Source organism: Drosophila miranda (genome assembly GCF_003369915.1).
Source record: "Drosophila miranda strain MSH22 chromosome Y unlocalized genomic scaffold, D.miranda_PacBio2.1 Contig_Y1_pilon, whole genome shotgun sequence".
Lineage (NCBI taxonomy): Eukaryota > Metazoa > Arthropoda > Insecta > Diptera > Drosophilidae > Drosophila > Drosophila miranda.
Window position 1 is genome coordinate 19,879,569 of NW_022881603.1, and position 21,984 is coordinate 19,901,552.

Consider the following 21,984-nt stretch of genomic DNA (forward strand, 5'->3'; position numbering starts at 1 on the left):
AACAGCTGCCATATCTTGTCAGATTTCCCTGTCTGAGGTGAACATGACAGGCCCAGCCATGACGACGTCGTCGCCGATGCCTGCGGGACGTGCCAAGGATAACGCCAACCGAAAACCCTATCCGACATTACCACAGTGGTTGTTCCAGGGGGGATGCACTTTAAACAGAGGGGGAGGAGGACCATTCTGCTGGTGTGGCTCGGACAGGCGAAGGCGGAGTGATAGGAGGAGTAATAGGAGGAGTTGTTGGTCAGTTAACAAATCCAATCAACGCGAACATCAAACAGAAGCAGAAGCAGACGACCAATAAAAGCAACAAGCGCCAGCGAACGAACCAGATGAATATTTCCACTTTTACCAACAAAAAAGAAATATTTATTTACTCCACATATGAGGGAGAGGGATGTGTGGGGAATAATTCAATTCAAGCAGAAGCTGCAATTCTGGATCCTCTTCTGGTAAAAAGATTCCAAAAACTGTGGCATTTTCTTTCCCTATTCTGGCCGTACACTTCATTGATTCGATATGTTATTTGATAAAACAGTCCATCCATCCATCCAAAAAAAAAGAAAACCATCAAATACTCGTGTGTTTTTGTCATTGATTTTGAGACATAAATATTATATGCACTCGTATGTATTGTGTGTACACTTCTAAAGAACCACTAAAAAAAACATACAATTTCAGTTTCAGTGAGCAAAGATTTTCTGCATAATCCTTGAGGCCCAACCAGCTGGAAAATGTGTTATTTTATGCCAAAAGGCAATTTCGTAAGGTAATTTCACACAAACTTTTACGGCACTGTCAGGAAGGAAACATACATACTCAAAAGGATTTGAAATTTAAAATATTCCCCATAATCTGGGCAACCTTAAACACAAAATGATCAAAGGAACCGAAAGCCAGCTTTAACCAGATTAGACTCCCGTTTGCACAAAGAGCCTCCAGGCCTCTTAGCTGTAGGTTAAAGATACAATAATCCCATGTCTTTGTAGCATTAAATCAACTTAATGGGAAATAATTACATTTTGATGTTTTAATTGAATTGATGGCAAGACTTGGGTGCGACAGAAACGTGTCTGGGTAATCTATTGGAATATTAATGTTCATCAGTATGAAAATGATTCTCCAGCAGCACAGATGTTCAAGAATAATCAGTTTGTCCCCTAGTAACGAATAAGATATCTTTAAACCAGCATCATAAAGATTTGCCTTTAAAAACACACAAGTCCAGACGGCCAGGCCCCCCTACTGAATTGCGCAATTCTCTGTTTATCTTGTGAAATGTCTGCCCCTCGGGATGAGCCTTATCTAAGTGTTGGAGAGCCTCCCGATTTATCTTTAGGGTGTAATTTGTAACTTTGGGGCTGGTCTGTTGCCTTTTGCTGAATTGCATAAAGACATGGCCTGGCATTCGGTTTGAGTTGCTGTCACGCGAAAGACACACAAAAATGACAAAGATCCTGCAGAATTCCCTGCTGCAGCCAAGGACTCGCTACCAGGTGTTGGCCACGATGATCGGTAAGTGGAGGAATCGAATCGATTGTCCCCAATGTCTAGTCTCTACTGTGTGCAGTGAACATCATAAAATTCGGCCATGGCCTGGGCGTGGGCTGGCTCTCGCCGACCCTAACGAAAATCCAATCGCCGAGCTCCCCGCTGGACTTTGAGGTGAACATCGACGAGGTATCCTGGCTGGGCTCCATGATCGGTCTGGGCAGCTTGTGCGCCAATCTGACGATAGCCCTGCTCCTGGAACGAGCGGGCAGAAAGTTCTGCATTTACCTTCTGGCCGTGCCCTATGCCGTTCGTAATTTTCTCTATTGTGGGGTTCCCTTAACAGAGATTCGATCCCTCTTTGCAGTGCCTCTGGATACTCGTTTACTTTGCCTCGAATGTTGGCTTTCTGTATGCCGCGCGATTGCTGTGCGGATTCACAGGAGGCGCGGCATTTGTGGTGTTTCCCATTTACATCAGCGAACTGGCGGATACCAGGTATTTCAGATACTCCCCACTACGGAAGCTATAACTCTCTCTTTGTCTTTCGTGTACAGCATTCGAGGTTCTCTGTGTTCTATGGTGATGCTGTCTTACAACTTTGGCGTACTGGCTGGCTTTGTATTGAGCACTTATCTGCCTTATCATGTGGTACCCATGCTGGGCATTTGTCTGCCGATTGCTTACTTTTTGGCCAATCTAATACTACCCGAAACGGCGCCATATCTCCTGAGGCAGGGGCAGCTGAGTGCTGCCGAGATATCGTTTGATTATTACAAAAATCCAACAGACCGCAAAGCCAAACAGACAACCAAGTGCGATTTTGACGACCTTCGAACAGCAGTCCTGGCCCAGCAGTGCCAGAACGCAGAGCCTCTGAGTTACAAGGACCTGAGTAAGCAAACAGTTGGGGGGGCAATTCCGTATATTGAATCTCACTTGGATTTCCTGCAGCTACCAGACCCGCCCTGAAGGCCTTTGGGGCAGCTGCTGTGCTCTGCCTAGGACTCGAGTACTGCAACGTTTACAGCTTCATCAACTACATGTCCGATACCTTTGCCTCGTCCGGACTGGCCCTGGACGCCAACACTTCAACGATCATCATTGGGATAGTGCAAATATACGGCGCCTATACATCGATCCTGATCGTGGACATTGTGGGACGACGGCTGCTCATGCTGATCTCAACTCTGGGCGTGGGCCTGGGATGCATTGCCTTCGGCTTCTTCACCTACTGTGCGGAGCAGTTCGATCTCACGGCTTTCAATTGGCTGCCATTGGTGCTGATGATCGTCATCATTTATTTGGCAAACATTTGCCTAATCGCCCTTTTCTTCCTCCAGCTGGTGGAACTGTTTCCAGCCAAGGTAATACTTTTAATCCGACTCGATTTTGGATTTTATATAGTTTTTATCCCTGTTTAGATACGCTCGCTGGCCACCTCCATATCGGTGGTGTGGATGAGTATCTTGATCTTTGCCACTGTTCGGAGCAGAACCCAGCCGATTAGCTGCTTGCCAAATAGCACCTAATTCTTGGCCCTCAGCCGCTTATTTTGTTTGTTACTTATGTCTATGTCACTCATTTGTTTGTTAAAGCTCTGCGCTTGCTTGCCCTGCTAAACGCTCTCTGCCAGCTCGCTCTTCGCTCTCTCCGCTTTGCGTCTGCCTACCGACGTCGGCCGAGCGAAGCTGCGCTTAGCGATCGGAGCGGCAATGTAAAGGGCAGGCAAGCCACACTTGCAATTTGGATGTCACGCATTAAAGAACATATCGTAATTTTATTTCTGCGCCGGGTTTTATTTAATTCGAAATAATTAGTCGGCCGATTGGGGATAAAAAACATTATCTCCACATAAAATTTGTTGACCCCGACGTGATCTCTGAGTTGCAGTGTCAATTAATAATCATTCGCGATCGACATTCGTTAGCCCTAGCAAATTTTCGGCGGTTAAGCACAATTCGGTGCTAAAACACACTTACATACACCTACATACACGCATTGCTGGCTATTAATTTCTCTGTCGCGACAATTCGGTCAGTGCAGTGCGGTAGGCAGTGCAGCGAACTCACTAATACACACAAGCGGAGTACAAAGCGGAATCGGACAGCTCGCACAGCCGCACAGCTAAAGGCATTAGCTGTAATCCCTTTGCTTTCGGTTCCCACGTTTATACGTATACAGGGTGTCTTTTTCGGTCGTGCTGAGTGACTCTTTTAAAACCTCAACATGGCAGCACCTGAGCCTACCAATGTCGCGAACGCAGCAATGCCGAGTGATGTAGATTTCTACAAGCACAAGGCCGAGTCCATCGCGCGCCAACTAAAGGCCATGGATCGCTTTCTCACCAAGGGAGAGCTTGCCGAGTTAGATGAGGCAGAACTTCAAGCTCGCTTAGAGCAGATCGAGCGAATGAATGCGGATTTCGATGCCGCTCAAACGAGCCTTGAAAGGCTGGATTTCCTGCAGTTAGCCCATGATGCCCGGCTGGACTTTTCGAATGTTTATGTCAAGGTTAGGTCCAGGCTGTCGCGGGAGTTGATGGCTGCTCGCACGGTAAATGTTGCCAATTCAACGGCTCGGCATACTCTCGAGGGGAATTCGTCGTTGTTCGCCTATAATAGTATAGGCCGTTCTCGAATGCCCGAGTTGCAGCTTCCGCGATTCGGTGGGAGCTACATGGATTGGCCAGAATTCCACGCGATGTTTTCGACAATGGTGCACAAAGACCATCGTATACCAATCATCGAAAAATTCCAATATCTTCGTGGATGTCTAGATGGTGCTGCGCTGGATACGATTCGTTCCTTGGAACTTTCTGAGGAGAATTACGACAAGGCGTTGAATTTACTAATGTTGCGATTCGATAATAAACTGTTACATTTTCAGGCACACGTCAAGGCTATTTTCGGGCTGCAAGGGGTGGAGAAGGGCTCGGCTATCGGCTTGCGCGCGCTCAGCGATAAAATCAATTCGCACTTGCGTGCACTTCAGACCTTGGCGACCCCGCAGGAGATTTCCGATGGGTTGCTGATCTTCATCATAGGCACGAAATTGGACCACAAGACCAAGGAGAAATGGGAAGAGAACTTGCCGACGTCAGGATTGCCTCGGTGGTCAAGCATGGCCTCATTCTTGGAAGCAAGATGTCGGATGCTGGAAAATTTGGGATCGGCTATGGTAACAATTCCTAGCCAGCAGGTGGGAGAAAGTAAACCTAGCACCCTAATCACCTCCATTAACGATCATAATAGCTCAACATGCAAGTATTGCAAATCCTCCGATCACTACATATCCCGATGCCAGGCATTTATAGATCTCCCTGTTTTTTCTCGATACAAGGAGGTGAAGAAGCGCCATTTATGTCTAAACTGCCTCAACAAAGGCCATTCATTGCAACGCTGCAAGTCAGATGCATGTAGAAATTGCCAAGCCAAGCATCACACACTGCTCCACATGCAGTCGGGCGCTGACGCTGAGTTGCCGTCGCCGAGCACGGAGTCGACCCAGCATGATCCTGCAAGTGCCCTAGTAGCAAGCAAATATATTAGCCCTCCCCCTCGAGTCAAAAATCTCTGCCTAGCCAAAACGTGCTGCTAGCTACTGCAATCGTATATGTCAGGGGCCGTTTTGGATCGCTTATTCCATGTCGTGCCATTTTAGATTCCGCTTCTCAGGTTAACTTTATAACATCGAGACTCGCCAATCAGCTGCAGTTAGATCCTCACCCGTCTCACGTTAAAATCGCCGGTATTGGAGAGTCAATTCTACCATCCAGCAAGGCTGTGGACATCGTCCTGCAATCTCAAGACGAAAGCTATCGCGGTTTCCTCTCTGCAATTATCACTGCCTCAATCACAGGAATGCAGCCTAACTTCGGCCTAGACGCAAAGGATTGGCCAATGCCAAATAATCTAAAACTGGCTGATCCTAATTTCGCCAAGCCCCAGCGTGTCGATCTGTTGATAGGTGCTGGTTTGTTCTTCGAATTAATGTGCGTTGGACAGATTCGACTGTCAGACCAATTGCCAACATTGCAGAAGACGAAACTTGGCTGGATAGTGTCAGGAAGTATTAAAAACTCTGAGAAAGCCCGTGCGGCGCTAGCAGCCGTTGAAGATCCCCCTGTCATCTCCGCTTGCGAGACTAATTTGTGCGATATTGTAAGGTGGTTTTGGGAAGTCGATGGAGATTATTCGCCCTCATCAATTTCGGAGGAAGATGTTCATTGCGAACAGCATTTCGTCACAAACTGCATGCGCCTAGAGTCCGGAGCTTACTCCGTGCGTTTGCCAACCAAATTCAGTCTAGAGGAATTAGGAGAATCGTATCAGCAGGCGCTACGTAGATTTCTCAATTTGGAGAGGAAGCTAGCAAAAAATGCACAGCTTAAGGCAAAATATATGGAGTTTCTTCAGGAGTATCGTGATTTAGGACACATGTCGCCAGCTTCGCGGCAGTCAGACCTCCCGCAGTACTTCTTGCCTCACCATTGCGTCCACAAGCAGGATAGTACAACCACCAAATTACGCGTAGTGTTCGATGGATCTGCCAAAACAGCGTCTGGAGTATCACTGAATGATGCGCTTATGGCTGGACCCACCATCCAACCTAAAATTCTGATAACTCTGCTTCGTTTCCGCTTTTTTAAAGTCGCCTTGTGTGGCGATATCTGCAAAATGTACCGCTGTGTACGCGTTTCCCATCCCGATACGCACGTGCAGTGCATCCTATGGCGCAATGACCCGAAGGAGGAGATTCAGGTGTTCAAGTCGGAGACTTTTACTTACGGAACCAAACCTGCCGCTTTCTTAGCATTTCGTGCTATGCATCAATTGGCAAATGATGAAGAGATGCGTTTTCCGCTTGGCGCTGATGTTGTTCGAAGAGATTTCTATGTCGATGATCTCATATCTGGAGGGGACAGCATTGATTCTGTCATCAAGATTCGTCAGCAGGTAAAGGAGCTACTTTCGAAAGGATGTTTTCCCATACGTAAATGGTGTTCCAATGAACCCGCTGCTTTGGAAGGCGTATCGGAGGCGGATCGCGAAAAGTTCCTTACCTTTTATGACGGGACTGAAGTAACCAAGGCGCTTGGTCTAGTTTGGGATCCCACCACGGACAATCTTCTGTTTAGCTTCGCTCACGTCGGAACCGCTGCAGGCCCAATATCGAAGCGTTCGGTCTTGTCTACACTAGCTAGGTTCTACGATCCTCTAGGGCTCATCTCTCCCATCATCACAAAAGCTAAAATATTTATGCAGTCGCTATGGAACGAAAGCCTAAAGTTGAATTGGGACGAAAGCCTGCCCCAGGATCTACATACGACTTGGATTGAGCTGACTTCGCAGTTGTCGATGGTTAAAAACTTTAAGTTTCCACGTTACGTGCTTCGGCAGCAAGCCAGATTAGAAATGCACGCGTTTTGTGATGCGAGCCAAGCAGCATATGGCGCCTGTGTATACATGCGTTCGGAAGCTCTTGGCATTGTACAAAGTCATCTCTTATGCTCTAAATCCAGAGTCGCGCCCTTGAAAATTATGACTATCCCCAAGCTTGAGCTGTCCGCTGCCCTCGTATTAGCCGAACTAGTGTCCACCATAGTTAAGGGATTATCAGCTCCATGCCAAATACATTGCTGGTCGGATTCGTCCATAGCCCTTGCCTGGATTCGAGAATCACCATTGATTTTAATATATTTGTTTCTAATCGAGTTCAGCGGATTCAGGAGCTCACCGCTGGAATGACTTGGCATCACGTGCCCACAAAGTTGAATCCTGCCGACATCATATCACGTGGAGCCACGCCCGCTGAACTAATGGATAGCAGCCTTTGGATCTCTGGACCACCATTCTTGCGTCTTGAGAGCTCAGAGTGGCCTGCAGGCTTGCAATTGCCGACCGATGTACGAGAACGTCGTCATGCAGCATTGGTTGTTTCAAACGAAAGGGATGTATCGTACGATTGCAAATTTCAAAACTCATTCGGATCCATGCAGCGCGTCTTTGCTTACATATATCGATTCTACTTTCTCAAGGACAAAGGCATAGCGCGGTCGAAGGGTCAACTTACCGTAATCGACATCAAAAATGATACGCATTTGCTCATAAGGGCAATACAGCAGCAACAATTTTCGGAAGAGATAAGGGCCCTCGCCAGCAAACAGGCCCTACCCCCAAAAAGCACGATGGCCTCACTGAATCCATTTCTGGATAGCTTTGGATTGCTGCGTGTTGGAGGCCGCCTCCAAAATGCCGAATCGGACTACGACGCGAAGCACCCGATCCTGCTTCCTAAGGGACATCCTGTCACTGTCTCTATTATTATCTTCTTTCACGAAAGGTTTCTCTACGCAGGAGCTCAAGGATTGCTCGGACTGCTTCGGCAAAAATTTCGGCCTATTGGTGGACGCAAATATGTTGCGGGAATCATTCGCAAATGTGTTAGATGCTTTCGTTTGAAGCCAGTGCTGAGGGAACATATCATGGGAAACTTGCCTGCGGATCGCGTAAGGACTAATCCAGCATTCCACACAACGGGCGTTGATTTTTGCGGACCCTTTTATCACAAGTCGGAAGTCAGAAGCAGGCCTCCTATCAAATTTTACATTGCTGTCTTCGTATGCTTTAGCACCAAAGCAACTCATTTAGTTAACCTTAGTTAACCGTAGAAAAATGCTTGGTGTGATATTTATGCACAACTTGATCAGGGGTGACATAGACAGCCCTGATCTGTTGAGCCGCATAAACTTCACGATTCCTATTAGACTGACTAGAAATTTTATACCGTTGTTCCTTCCACTTTGTAGATCGAATTATTCCTTGCATGAACCGTTTAGGGTCTTATGCTCGGATTATAATTCCCTCTACCATATTATATCCACCACTAATTCTCTTCCTCTTATTAAATTATTAATCCTTACACACCTTTCTATTAATTAGTAACTGTAGTGGTATTTGTACTTTGATTGCATGCTTAGTTTCTTAGTAAGTTTAGTACTAATTTTCCTCGAATGTTAGTCTAATAGCTATCTTTCTTGCGTGTTCGCGTTTGGTTCGGCTACGCACCGCGCGTCATGCGGCAGCGCCCCTCGGTCGGTTGGGCGGGAGGAGGGCTGCGTTTTGCCTGGGATCCGCGCGTAACAGCCTTCTGCTGGTGTCACACGGGCCACTTGACGGTGCAGTAACTGCATCGCCTCTTGAAAGATGCAGTCATTGCATGTCAACGTCCACACAATTTGGAAGTCGTTCGGGATCTATCTACAGAATCCTTTCTGGCAGCATTAAGGCGTTTTATAAGTCTACGTCCCAAACCTCGAATCATCTGGTCAGACAACGCTACAAATTTTGTAGGAGCAAAAAATGAGCTTTTGGAGCTTCGGCAAATGTTCCTCAGCGATCCTCATACGTCGGCTGTGTCACATCTCTGCGTTTCTAGTGGAATCGACTGGAAATTCATCCCCCCTCGCTCACCTCATTTTGGGGGTTTGTGGGAGGCGGCTGTTAAAGCAGCTAAATATCATTTTCATCGCATCGTCGGGACCTACATTCTTACTCTTGATGAAATTCAGACCTTGGCTTGTGAAATCTCTGCTTTGTTAAATTCCCGTCCGCTTTATGCAATTACAGAAAGTCCCGATGATCTAGATGTGCTCACGCCAAACCACTTTCTCAATGGAGCCCCGAAAGCTGCATTCGACGAGCCAGATGTGGCGCATCTCCGGGTCAACCTACTTAGTCGATGGCAGCGGCTGTGTCAAATGAAGCAGGCGTTTTGGAGAAAATGGAGCACGGCGTATCTTTCGATTCTTCAGGAGCGGAGCAAGTGGCGGTCATCGTCTCCAAACATCAAGCTAGGAGCGCTCGTCATGATCAAGGAGGAAACGCTGCCACCATTAAGGTGGCCGCTTGGCCGCATTGAGAGCGTCATCCCAGGAAAAGATGGAACCATCAGAGTAGCCGTCATCCGCACTCAAAAAGGCCTTTTCAAGAGGGCCGTTGGAAAAATAGCGGTTCTGCCCCTTCAGGATGGATCTGTTGAAAGCCTTTGCCTTCCAACGGGGGGTGAATGTTCGGAGCAGAACCCAGCCGATTAGCTGCTTGCCAAATAGCACCTAATTCTTGGCCCTCAGCCGCTTATTTTGTTTGTTACTTATGTCTATGTCACTCATTTGTTTGTTAAAGCTCTGCGCTTGCTTGCCCTGCTAAACGCTCTCTGCCAGCTCGCTCTTCGCTATCTCCGCTTTGCGTCTGCCTACCGACGTCGGCCGAGCGAAGCTGCGCTTAGCGATCGGAGCGGCAATGTAAAGGGCAGGCAAGCCACACTTGCAATTTGGATGTCACGCATTAAAGAACATATCGTAATTTTATTTCTGCGCCGAGTTTTATTTAATTCGAAATAATTAGTCGGCCGATTGGGGATAAAAAACATTATCTCCACAGCCACTTTGAAGCTCTTTCCTCTGATGATGTTCCACTGGGGCATATCGGCCACCATGTGGTTCTCCGGCGCCTGGTCTTTGTTCACATTTATTTATTTACTATTCTTCTTGCCAGAAACTATGGGCAAGTCCATGATTGAAGATTAAAATGTCTACATTTATGTCTGCCCTTCTTTAGAGCGATTATTATCTGTGAATTATAAGATTTGTGAGAGCGAAGATTACGTTTAAATCCCCAAAAGTCAGAGCTTCCTAAATCGTATAATTTCTCGTATGCAAATAGTACTATCCATGTCTACTAGATTGCAGAAAAGCTTTGCAATCAGCTCAATTTTTATAGCCAGAATGAAGCAATAAAGGTTCCAACCTCCTGTCATATGGCTGTTTGAACACCTGTCTTTCGAACAGCATTAATGCTAGAGCAGTAGTCTTTTCGGGGAACACTTTTAGGATCTACAGGCAGGTAGAATCATTACTCAACAACTATTATTCTTTATTATTATTATAGCCAGAATGAAGCAATAAAGGTTCCAACCTCCCGTCATATGGCTGTTTGAACACCTGTCTTTCGAACACACACTTTTATGATCTACAGGCAGGTAGCCTATATAGAAGCTGAGTCTTAAAACATTGTAAATTTGTGCAACCTCTCAACTCCTGCACACAAGATACTAATTATTCTCCACCTATGTATGTGCTCTTGGAAAATAGTTTATGATTTTCGCATTGAATTTAATAATATTCTGCAAATATTTTCCCAAATTCAATTACAGTTTGCAACAACAAAACTGAACTACGAGAGAAAACTTGCACTTGCACAGAAAACCGAATCATAAAGTTTTGTGTAAATTTTCACAGGCGAAAATGCTGTTGGCAGTATAAATATTGGTCTTGGCCAAGTTGTCCGTTCGTTTTGGCCTGTCTGCGCTGTCTGTACTGTCTGTGCTGTCCTGTCCTGTCTCTCTGTTGCTGAAACATATTGCATTTTAATGGGAATTTCATTTTCATTGTCAACACTTGTGTGAATTATCAAGGTGGGGTGGAGTCCCAGCGTCAAGGATAAGTGGGCGAGGATACTCGCTCCCGCCTGGCACACAGTCGTAAATTCTGGCTCAAGATTAAAGCTCCTTGGGATGGTAGAGTGCCGCTGCCATTGGCAGCCACACAGGACATTTGACACTTTTCCGGCTTAATGAGGCACGAAGCTTCCATCTTAGACCCGCATTTGGTCTGACTTAAGCTCCATGGGTTGCTCTCTGGGTGGGTGTCTGGCTGCCTGGCTCTGTTGTCTTCTGGCCGCACATTTGCGGACGACGTGTGTCAACGCATTGTGCGGTGTAAGTTGCTTGCTTCTATCAACCTTCCACCACCTAACCCTCCCCCACATAGTACTCCTGTCTTCTGTCTCCTTCTCTGCCCTCCGCTCCGCTCCTCTCCTCTGCTCGACGGGGCTAACCAATGCAGCACTTGTAAGCCACTCCCTCCATCGCCGCCATGCCATCGTTGACAAGTTGTGTGCATAAATTGCAACTGCCTCAGACCGTATACAAAACATGTGAAGGATGCGACTGCTGCTGCTTTTTCTTCTACTTCTGTAGGTATGCATACGTATGCACCTCTCTGGTGGTGCTCCTGACTATGCATGAGACAGACAGGCGTATCCTTGACGCTTTCGGATTTTATTTTCTGGCTTAATAAAGGCATCAGCCACCGGCAGAAGAACCCACCATCCTGAAGTGGCAATCCCAACCCCATCCTGTCATCCTGCCAACCTGCCGCCCCTTGTTAGTCGTTTATGCCTGTCTGTGTGTTTTGTGGTGCACTTGCTTCCGGTTTGGCGATGTTGCATGATGCAGCGCTTAAATTGCTGCCACAATTACACATGTCACCGTGTGTCCATGCCAGTGTCTGTGTTTTTGGCCACACAAGCGGCCGCAGAACCAGCCAGCACTTCAGCTTTAAAGATGAACCTATTTTCGGTGAAAACCAGCAGATCCTTCTGCCAGGCATACAAGTAAGGAGGAACTTCAAGCCGCTGACAGCAGGAGCAGGCAAGGGAAAGCCTCTTACTGCAGGGGAATCGTCTAAGAACCTCAAGAAATTGGTTTTCTACGATAAGCACATGTGCGATGCTTTCTACCAAGATATGGCCATGTTTGTGGCAGGGACGCGGTTGGGTAAGGGACAGCAGCTGGAGTATAATGGAAGTCCTGGTCTATGTATATCAATCATGGGCTAGTGCTCTTCGCGGTACCCATGGTTTTATACCAAAGTCTCAAGCGGGACGGTCCATGTCCCAGCAACTGAACGACCTGTACTCCCAGATTTAGAAACGTAACAAAAATGCCGAAAGAAACTGCCAAAAGGGGAATTTTGTATGTTTTGCCAACTGGGTTTCCATCCAACTTAATTAACCCCAGATTTATGCACTCCCCCAACCCCACCACACACCGCACACTGCACACCCCCCCCACCCCTCATAATCCGCTACTGGGGTAAAAAAAAAACCCCTCCATAATCCTAGTTCTGACATTGTTTCTGTCTTTTGTCGATAATTACTTTTGATAACTTCGTTCTCTCTCGCTCTCTTCCCCCTGCAGCGCACCGCACCGCACACCGCATTCTCTCAGTATCGCTTACAGCTGTTTGCCCTGCTGTTGCTCCTTTCGCTCTCATGCATATGAGGGTCTTTAGGGGCCCCTGCCGCCCCACTACATACAGCCTTCTGGGGCTGCTGCTAACTGCTTTGTGAGCCTTGAGGTAGGTCGAGTAAAAAACTGCAAAACCAAAAAAAAAGCGCACATGCAAAATAAAATTAAATGCTATGAATAATGCAATTAACGTTGACTAAAGTCGGAACGTGAGACCATGAAACATTATCCCGCGTAAAAGAGACGAAAGAACAAGTTTTTTTTCAGCTCCTGCAAGTGTTTCCCGATTTAAAGTGGAAACAAAGTTGGAGCAATTAAGTGGCATTACTTTTTCTACACTTAAACATGTGGCATACATTTTGTCACAGCTCCAGTAATCTATTTATATTAATTTAAACTGGTTTTATATAAAATTTCTTTTACAAAAAATAAAGTGAATCTAAAACTGGCAAAACCTGCCTTGAGATACATATGTATCTGGAAGCTTCCATTTGTTCCCATTTCTTTATGGGTGCAGGGATTGCATGTATTTTTCGTACATACATATATATATATTTACAAACACATACGCATGGTTGTCTGTGTAGAAGGAAGTGCTTGGGAAAATATTTGCTACACATATTTTAATGTTTACTCTGTCCCGTTCTTCAGTTCTCTCGCTCTCTTTACCCAGCACCTTGCTCTCCTTAAATTCAAGAGATATGTTATGCAGTGGGTATGGTACCAAAAACTATTCAAATTATGTATTAATTCCTAAATTACATAGTCGGTCTAAGGTATTCTGCATCAAAAACATTCGTTTGCAGTGCTCTACCATAGGTACGAGCCTGTGTGGCCTTACCCACTAATATTAATATACATTGGCGCTTTGCGTTCGTTTCTTTGCAGGCAAATGTATGCGTGTGTGTGCGTGTGTGCTGTACAGCACGTGTTTCTGTGTCTGTGCATAATTCGAGCCTATGCTGCTGCTCTTCCTGTCTTTTTTTTCGCACATTTCCTCTTATTGCATTCCTTTCGAGCGCACTCACCCGGCGACGCCGACATACTCAAGCTTCTTATACCCCTCTTCTAAATGAGTAGGTTTTTATTGAAGGGATAATGAACCAGGAACAATATCTAAAAATTTTGAGAGAAAATTTAAAGCAGTCGGCGCAGAAAATGGGCATTTCCGAAACATTCAAATTATATCAGGACAATGACCCGAAACATAAGGCCCATAAGATAAGGTCCTGGCTGCTTTACAACTGTCCAAAGGTCATAGATACGCCACCCCAATCACCTGATCTAAACCCCATCGAAAATTTGTGGAAAGAGCTCGACCGCCGTGTGCATAAAACACCAATATCGTCCATACCCGAGCTGAAGAAACGTCTTCAAGAAGAGTGGGCCAAAATTAGTCATGAATATACACAAAATATAATAAAAAATATGCCAAAACGCCTAGCCGATACCATAAATAATAATGGCTATCACACAAAATATTAAATTAAGTTATTTTTCTAGATTAAGTAGTTATTTTTTTAGTTGTATAAGGTAATGCCGAATATTAATGTAACGCATATTTTGAGGCTTTTTTTGTTTAATTAGATTTTCTATCTTCATTTAAAATAAAATCATTTTTATATATACCTCTCTGAAAAGGTAAAACTTCAAGCTTTATTCCCTCATTAAACTTTTTTTAATTTTTTGTAGTTTAATGCATTTTATTCGCGTTTGAAGTTGAAAAAAAAAATGCCGAATATTAAAGTTACCCACTGTATATGTATGCATAAGTATAAGAATACGTTTTGCGGGTTACTTTTGCCGAGTTGTCCTTGAAATTTGTGCGTATATACAGTGTCTGCTGCCAAGTGCGAGAACAGCTGTTAAAGCTGGAAATTTATGCGATGGCTTATAAATCGGATTTATTTCCAGATGAAAACAAGTGATTCACTGGCTCCACTGAGGAAATGCTTCCAAACGCGTATTAATATCACTTGGCTTCAAGCAGTGCGCGTAATAATAATTAATGAACATTAATTATATGCTATTCCACATTAGCCGTGGCAGTCCACTTGAGATGGTAACAAAACAAAACGATCCCCCCACCTCCTTGAACACTAATCCAACCAAATCCGATCAATTGATGAATCTTCAATGGATTATTAGGTCTCATTATGCGTATCGATCGACAATGCCTAAAATGCAAATCGAAAGGTCATTGAATCGCCCAAATAGAGAAGAAAACAACAAAAAACAAAGACTAAATAGTGGCCAAAGGCGAACGCGACTCGCCCTCACAGACATCATTTGTATGAGTGGGTCATCATCGTCTCCAAACTCCAATAAATAATTAACAAATTTTGATTGAAAATGTCAAATATCCATAGCCATAGCCCTGAGCTAAATCCAAGAGCCGGCCAACCCACAGCAGACAGGCCCGAAAAACAAAATAAAAAGCACATTTGCATAAGAGCGGCCGATAAAAGAGAGCGCCCCCCAAAGCAATTTGTCAACGTAATTTGGGAGAGTCCCGCTCTCCCACTCCCATTGGGTGTTAACATGCAAATGTCCGCCGGAAGAGTGGAAGGCAGGGAGTGGAAGCAGGAGATGGGGTGATGGTGATAGTGATAGGAGCGTGCTAATTTGTGAAGAAAGAGGAAGGAAGGAAGGAAGGGCGGAGGCAAAGTCCAAATAGAGTCGTAAATATGGCAAATGTTTGAAGCTTCCTGCCCCCTCCTCTCTGTCACTGCGCTATTGGCCATCATTAAGGCAACAAAGTATAATTATAAAATTATCGGTAAACCAAGCCAACGACGCACCGATGATGGGGCGTTGCGTGTGCGAGACGAAGACTACATCGCTACATCGAGTTGATGCGGTCTCTCACCTTGAGCTTTTTATATTGATTTCAATTTCAGGCAAAACATAAGCAAAAACCAACAAGAAAGTGGGCTCTCGCATACCCTATACGATGTTTGTATACCCTTTCTACGCATAGTACCAAGTATTTTTAAAGGGAATATTTATGTAGATAAATGAAGGACAAGTCTTCATTCTATTTAAATTCTTTATTAAATATTGTACCAAAAAAAACCCCCCTCTGGCAGGGTATAACAACAACAACAACAAAAAGACTCTTGTCTTCCATCTCCGAGAGACGCCTGGATATGAGCTCAAACGAAATTGGTGCCACTGCAATGTTGCGTTGCGGCGTTGAAATAACACACATAAAAGCAAAATAAGTTTACTAAACTGTTATTACATCTACAATACAATACTGCAAATACTACCCATATGCTCCCTCCATACGATTCATAGAAAGCCAGCAGTGAAAGGGGCAGCGGCAGAGGCATAGGCGATCGGCAGGTGGGTGGATGGAGGGAAGCTCCGTGGTGGCTCTGGATGGGGAAACGAATCGAAAGTGGAACGAACGGATGTACAACAAATAAACCAAGCACTCGGACAGTGGGCCAGAGTCGGTTGGGCATGCCCAAATCGGACCGTCCTACTGGTAGAACGTACCTTATGGTCGGATACGTGATAAAATGTCTGTTGAGAGAATTCTCGAGAGTTCACTTTTTGCCAAATAGAATACGCAGAGAGTCATTTATTTAGTAATTCATTTGGTTAACCTTTTGGAAAGGGTAAAGAAAAAATTAAAATTAAAACACAATCAAGTATAATTTAGGCTTCATAAATTTCAGTTTATTGCGTTGAAAAAAGTGCCAGTCGCAGTCCCAGTCCCAGTCCCAGTCCCAGTCCCAGTCCCAGTCCCAGTCCCAGTCCCAATCTCTAGGCAGAGTTCCAGCTGTTGGTGAGTAGTTATGGCGTTGCCTTAACCAAAGGGTGCCCCCGCCCCAGACGCAACGTAATGCTCCACTTACTTACTCGTAAGCGAAAGAAAGAGAAATAAAACACGAACTCAAACAGACCCGACCGAGACACACCATCGAGGCTTTCAATTCGCACAAAACTTCACATAAATTACATAAGTTGACCAAAAAAAAACAAAACACAACCGAGACTACAGAAAAAAGATCGCTTGCACGAGAAGGAGATGCAGAAGAAGATGAAACAGAATAGGTAGTAGGGTAAGTGCACCTTTTGGAACTGGCCGAGATCGAAACTGGTTGACCAACTGACCTTGAAGCCGAGATGGGACCCAGCCCGAACCGCAACGCACCGCACCACGCGAGTCTTACGCAATGCACCGATTCCCCATTCAATCTTCTTCAGGGCCCCATCTACACCAGCAAACCGAATTGCAGCTTACAGCTTCAGGCCACTCGAAGAGACCCCCCTTAAACGATTGCAAAATTCCATTTGAAATTTTGTGAGTTTTCCCCCCAACAAAAACAACCACCACGCTTGGGTCCGATCTGGTAAGGGGAAGATCTCTGGCTTGTCAAATATGTAAACAGCCAGGCCAAAGCCAAAGCCAAAATTGGTGAAGTGGCAGCAGGGGAAAAGGCAACACCGACGCTGACGCAGCTGCTGGTGCTGCTGCTTTTGGGCCGGTTCGGTCTCAAGTGTGATATAAAAGCCCGGCTACCAGCCAGCCAACGATCCATAGTACAAAATCAGTTGCAGCGCCAACACACATCCAGTCCAGTGAAGAGTTGTAGTTCATCAACCCAATCGAAATTCTAAAATTCGTGTTGATCGCCAGCCTGCTGGCTACCGTTGTCCTCTCCGCACCCGTGAGTGTTAAAGAAAAGAGAAAACTCCCCTGAACAAAGGAAAACCACATGGAAAATCTCAATTTAGTGACAAAAAAACAAGTTTAATCGCGTTGCTGTTGGTGCTTTAGTGGCTATATTAGGTGGGGGTGGGAATGGGCGTGGGGATGGATATTCTCAAGATCGCACGCACTTGGGACGCTTGGTGCTGCGATCCATATCGCACTTCTCGAAGCTGCTGCACTTGACATTGCCACAATAGCTGCTCGTAGCTCCAGCTAGGAATTAAACAGAAGTACAATCATATTAGAAACAGTTAATGAAGGCTTACTTTAGTCACCCACAGCTTCAGATCGATTAGTTAGTAAGGAATCGATAGAAGCATACTAAACTATACTCTGTGAGGGTTGATTGGTTGATCTTCAAAGTTAAGCTTTCCCATTACTTAAGAACGTTCGTGAAGAACCAAATCGCTTTTCACAAAAACTTTGAAGCTATGGACGAAGATCCGATTAACAGATTCTGCCATATTTCAGACAAATATCTTCCAAAGGAAGAGATCAGTAGTCAGTAGACGGTGGATTTCATTAGATTTCACTAACTCCACCAGAGTTGCCCAGCTGGTTAGGCTGGACACAGCTTCGTCCGTTGCACAGATTTGGGCAGCACTTGCCACCGGTGGCACTCACTCGCTGTCGTGCAGGCACTTGGGCGTACAGTTCTGGACTTTGGTCGAGGAAGAACAATCTGTTGGCAGCAAGGGTGAGGTGAAATGTTAGGAAAGCTCCAGCGAAAGCTTGCCAGCGAGAAAGCTGTACTGTACTTACCGCTGGCAGCCAGTGTTGCCACCACACAGGCAGCAATCAGGAGCGATAGAAAGCACAGTCTAACTGTAAATTTGAATGTAAATGTTTAATGAAAGCCGCATTCTTTATGGTTCCGCATTTGGCACTCATTCGCTTTCATAACACCTACCCATGATTATAGTTGTTGGTATATTTGTTTTGAATAGTTGAACGTCCGCTTGGTTACTATAGTCAACATCGACTGCCGCTCGTCGGGCTTTATATGCCGACACACAGCCGTTTCGATCTGACCGAACAAGTTTTCAGGTTATTTATCGTTAGTTTTTTCTGTTTTTTTACAGTTTTTTTTATTATTAAGACTACCTCACCTACCCACCTTTGCCACGCCTCGCCTTGACGCGTGATACTAAAACAAAGGAAAGTACAAAATATTCCACCCCAACAACAGCGAAAACTTATCATTTTGACTTTGAATTTACATATATCTGGGATCGGGATAGCCGATAGCTGTAGACGCTATACGAAATGTATAGCGAAACATGGAAGAAGGATGTAGAAGATGCATACAAGATACAAGCTATGATAGAAAAGAACAACTAATACAATTCTATTATTTTATTTCAGTATTCAAATAAATTCTGTGGGGATTTTATATATATTGGAAGTTCCTTATAATCCTTCCCATTCAACGAATGTAGTTTCTTCACAGACAACTGGAATACATCGACACATTTTTCAATTACTGCTTCCGTTCATGCATTCAAGCAGAAGACAAATTGAATATGCTTGGGGAAGGAGAACAGAAATAATGTGTCAAAACATCGCAATCAACGTTTCGTTCGCTCTGTTGAGTCATACTCGTTGCAGCTAAGATTAGGTTTACACGATAGTTACAATCGTTCGATAAAATGCATCAACAGTTGCTAGTTGGCCTGATGCGCAACACATAGCATCCGATTCATGTTGGAATGACAATGGGAACATTCTTTGTCCATAGCACCAATCATGGCGATGATATTTCTGGCTTGCATAAACCTTGCAGATTGCAAGATCATCTAAAATTATTATATAACCGTATCTGACAGATGTCTATACACTCAATAGTTAGCAAGGTTTATTGAGTCATTAGGTTAGGTTAGGTTAACCCGGACGGCCCTCAGCGGGGCCACGCATAGGCCAATATGGCCCTTAGTTATCCGGATGGGGGGGTGTATGAACCGTCGCGGGAGTGTTAATGTGGTTTTAAAAGTCCCCGAGAATCGAGGTGTTTTTAGCATAGGCCAGCAGTTCCTGTGGCGTCCTTTTGGAGGCATGCCCCAGGTTCCTCACATTTCCTACAACTGTCTCTGTTGGTGATGCCTAGCTTTGCTGCATGTGCAGCAGCCAGACAGTGACCTGTTAGTATTCCCACTAGCAATCTACAGTCCTTTCGTGGTAGGTGCAGTAGGTAGTGGCTAAGTTTCTCGTTGCGCTCCTTTCACATTATCTTCGAGGTGCTGCAGGTGGTGGTACTCCTCCACCTGCTATCAGTCTGTGCTCTAGCCTGCTTCTCTAGATCGCCTTGCAGCGTTCTGAGGGAGACAGGCCCGTTCTCGGTTCTCCTATTCTCCAGCCCGACGCCTTCCTTAGCTAGTACGTCCGCCGCTTCGTTTCCTTCGATGCCCTGGTGGCTGGGAACCCAATAGATCCGCACTGTCTTTGTCGTTCTTAGGATGTCTAATGCCTCCCTGCTCGCCAAGACACTTCTGGAACTGACCGCAGACGACTGCATGGATCTTATCGCCGCTTGGCTGTCGACGAATAGGTTGACCGCATCGTGTGCTCGTTCTGTGAGGAAGCGACCTCCGCTGCTTTCCCGATGGCAAAAACTTCTGCCTGGAATATGCTGCATTGGTCCGGTAGCTTATACGACAGCCTTATCTCAGGGTCTGTACAGTATAGGCCCGCTCCTACTCCTCCGTCCATCTTGGAGCCGTCTGTGTATATATTGAGGTGCTCAGTTTGGTCCCTTTCAATTTTCCAGTCTCCAGGTCCCAAAGATGTGGTTGTTTTGACGTCAAGGCAAGTTTGACATACCATTGTACCTCTTGGTAAAGAGGATGAGGTCCGTCTTGTCCGCGTTGATACTGAGTCCTACCTCTTCCGCCCACTCACGTATCTCCCTGAGTGTACGTTCCATTAAGGAGCTGAGGGTCGATGGACATACACCCGTAATAAGTATGCTTATGTCGTCTGCATAAGCTGTTATCTTTGGGGCCTTCCTTTCAAATCTCTTGATGAGGTCGTCGACCACCAGATTCCACAGTAGTGGCGACAGGACTCCACCCTGAGGTGTGCCTCTATGTGCCCCCTTTACCATGGAAGCAGTGCCCCACTCCGATTGCACCCGTCTACAACTTAGGAGGTTTTTGATCCAGACGTTGATTGCAGGGTGTATGTTATTCGCTTCTAGGCGACTTGTTATTGCGGCTGTGGCCACGTTGTTGAATGCTCCTGAGATGTCCACAAATGCTCCCAAAGCATACTTTTTGTTGTGAAGGGCGCTCTCGATGGTGGCTACTAGCGAGTGTAGTGCCGTCTCCACTGATTTCCCTTTAGTGTAGGCGTGTTGGTTTGTTGACATCAGTCCCTCTACCTCATTCCTGATGTGCAAATCCAACAGCTTTTCTATTGTTTTTAGTATAAAGGAGGTAAGGCTTATCGGTCTGTAGTCCTTGGGACTCACGTGGCTGCACTTTCCTGCCTTAGGGAGGAAGACAACTCTCGAGGTTCTCCATTGGATGGGGATATAGCCCGTACTTAGGTATGCTGAGTATATTGCGAGGAGCCATGGGGTAATAACCTCTTTGGTCAACTGCATCATGGCTGGGAATATCCCGTCCAGTCTTGGTGCTTTTATGCCCGCGAAGGAGTCTATGGCCCAGTGGATTCTCTTAGTGGTTAACAGACCTATTGGAGGGTGCTGTTCCTCGGTTGCTAGGTCCTGATGCTCCTTGGCGTCAGTGACCTCGGTGCATCCAGGGAAGTGCGCCTCCATTAGTGCTGTTAGGGCTTCTTTACTGCCCTCTGTCCACTGTCCGTTGTCTAGTTTTAGTTGGCTCTGTACTGTGGGCTGCTTTGAAAGCAGCTTCCGAAGCCTAGCTGTTTCGGGCACTTTCTCGATGTTGGAGCAGTAGTTTCTCCACGAGTTCCTTTGTGCCTTACGTATTTCCTTCTTGTAGCTCCTAAGTAGGATTTTATATTCCTCATTGACAATCTCTTCGTTCGCTTGTTTGGCGATCTTGAAGAATTCCTTGAGGTTGTTCCTTTGGAGAGAGAGATCTCGGTTCCACCAGAGTGGCTTGCACCTCCTCTTCGTTCTCGAGGGTTTGCACGATGCATTCAGTAGGCGTTCAGTAACTCGTTGGATAGGGTCTTTAGGGACTTCTCTATATCCTCCGCGGATTTCACTGAGCCCGGATTCGCGAGCTTCGAAGTAACTGTCCTTTTAAACTTTGCCCAGTTTGTGTTCCGGGGGTTTCTATAGACTGTTGTCTTCGAAGGGTGTTTGAATTCGCACTTGAACTGAATGTACTTATGGTCTGAGAAGGATGGTCTTTCGAGGACCCTCCAGCTAGATACCGTAGTACTGTTTCCCGTTGCAAGTGTTAGGTCTAGCACGTTGGATGAGGTCGGACCTACGAAGGTGTGCTCCTCCCCAACGTTTGCTATATATAGATTAGTTGCCTCAAGGCAAGGTAAAGGTAAGCATGGATTCCCTTTCGTACGAGTACGACGGTTCTGTTCCTGCTTACCGATGTTGAGTAGAACAGGTTATGATTTGAGGACTCCTGGACTAGAGCTATGTCGGCGAGCCCTAGCTCCATGGCGATGAGGAGCTCCGCCGACGCTACCTTGCTTTTATGCAAGTTGAGCTGCAGCACACT

General features: G+C 45.8%; 1 protein-coding gene across 1 annotated transcript; it reads left to right on the forward strand.

The window, feature by feature from the left end:
* The first annotated feature begins 1,407 nt into the window (after positions 1-1,407).
* Positions 1,408-3,050, forward strand: LOC117191005 (facilitated trehalose transporter Tret1-like). The gene is made up of 6 exons (XM_033395984.1): positions 1,408-1,521; positions 1,577-1,806; positions 1,865-1,995; positions 2,055-2,392; positions 2,452-2,864; positions 2,922-3,050. Exons 1-6 carry the CDS (start codon positions 1,452-1,454, stop codon positions 3,027-3,029), a joined length of 1,290 nt encoding a protein of 429 aa, XP_033251875.1. The 5' UTR covers positions 1,408-1,451; the 3' UTR covers positions 3,030-3,050.
* Positions 3,051-21,984: the final 18,934 nt, after the last annotated feature.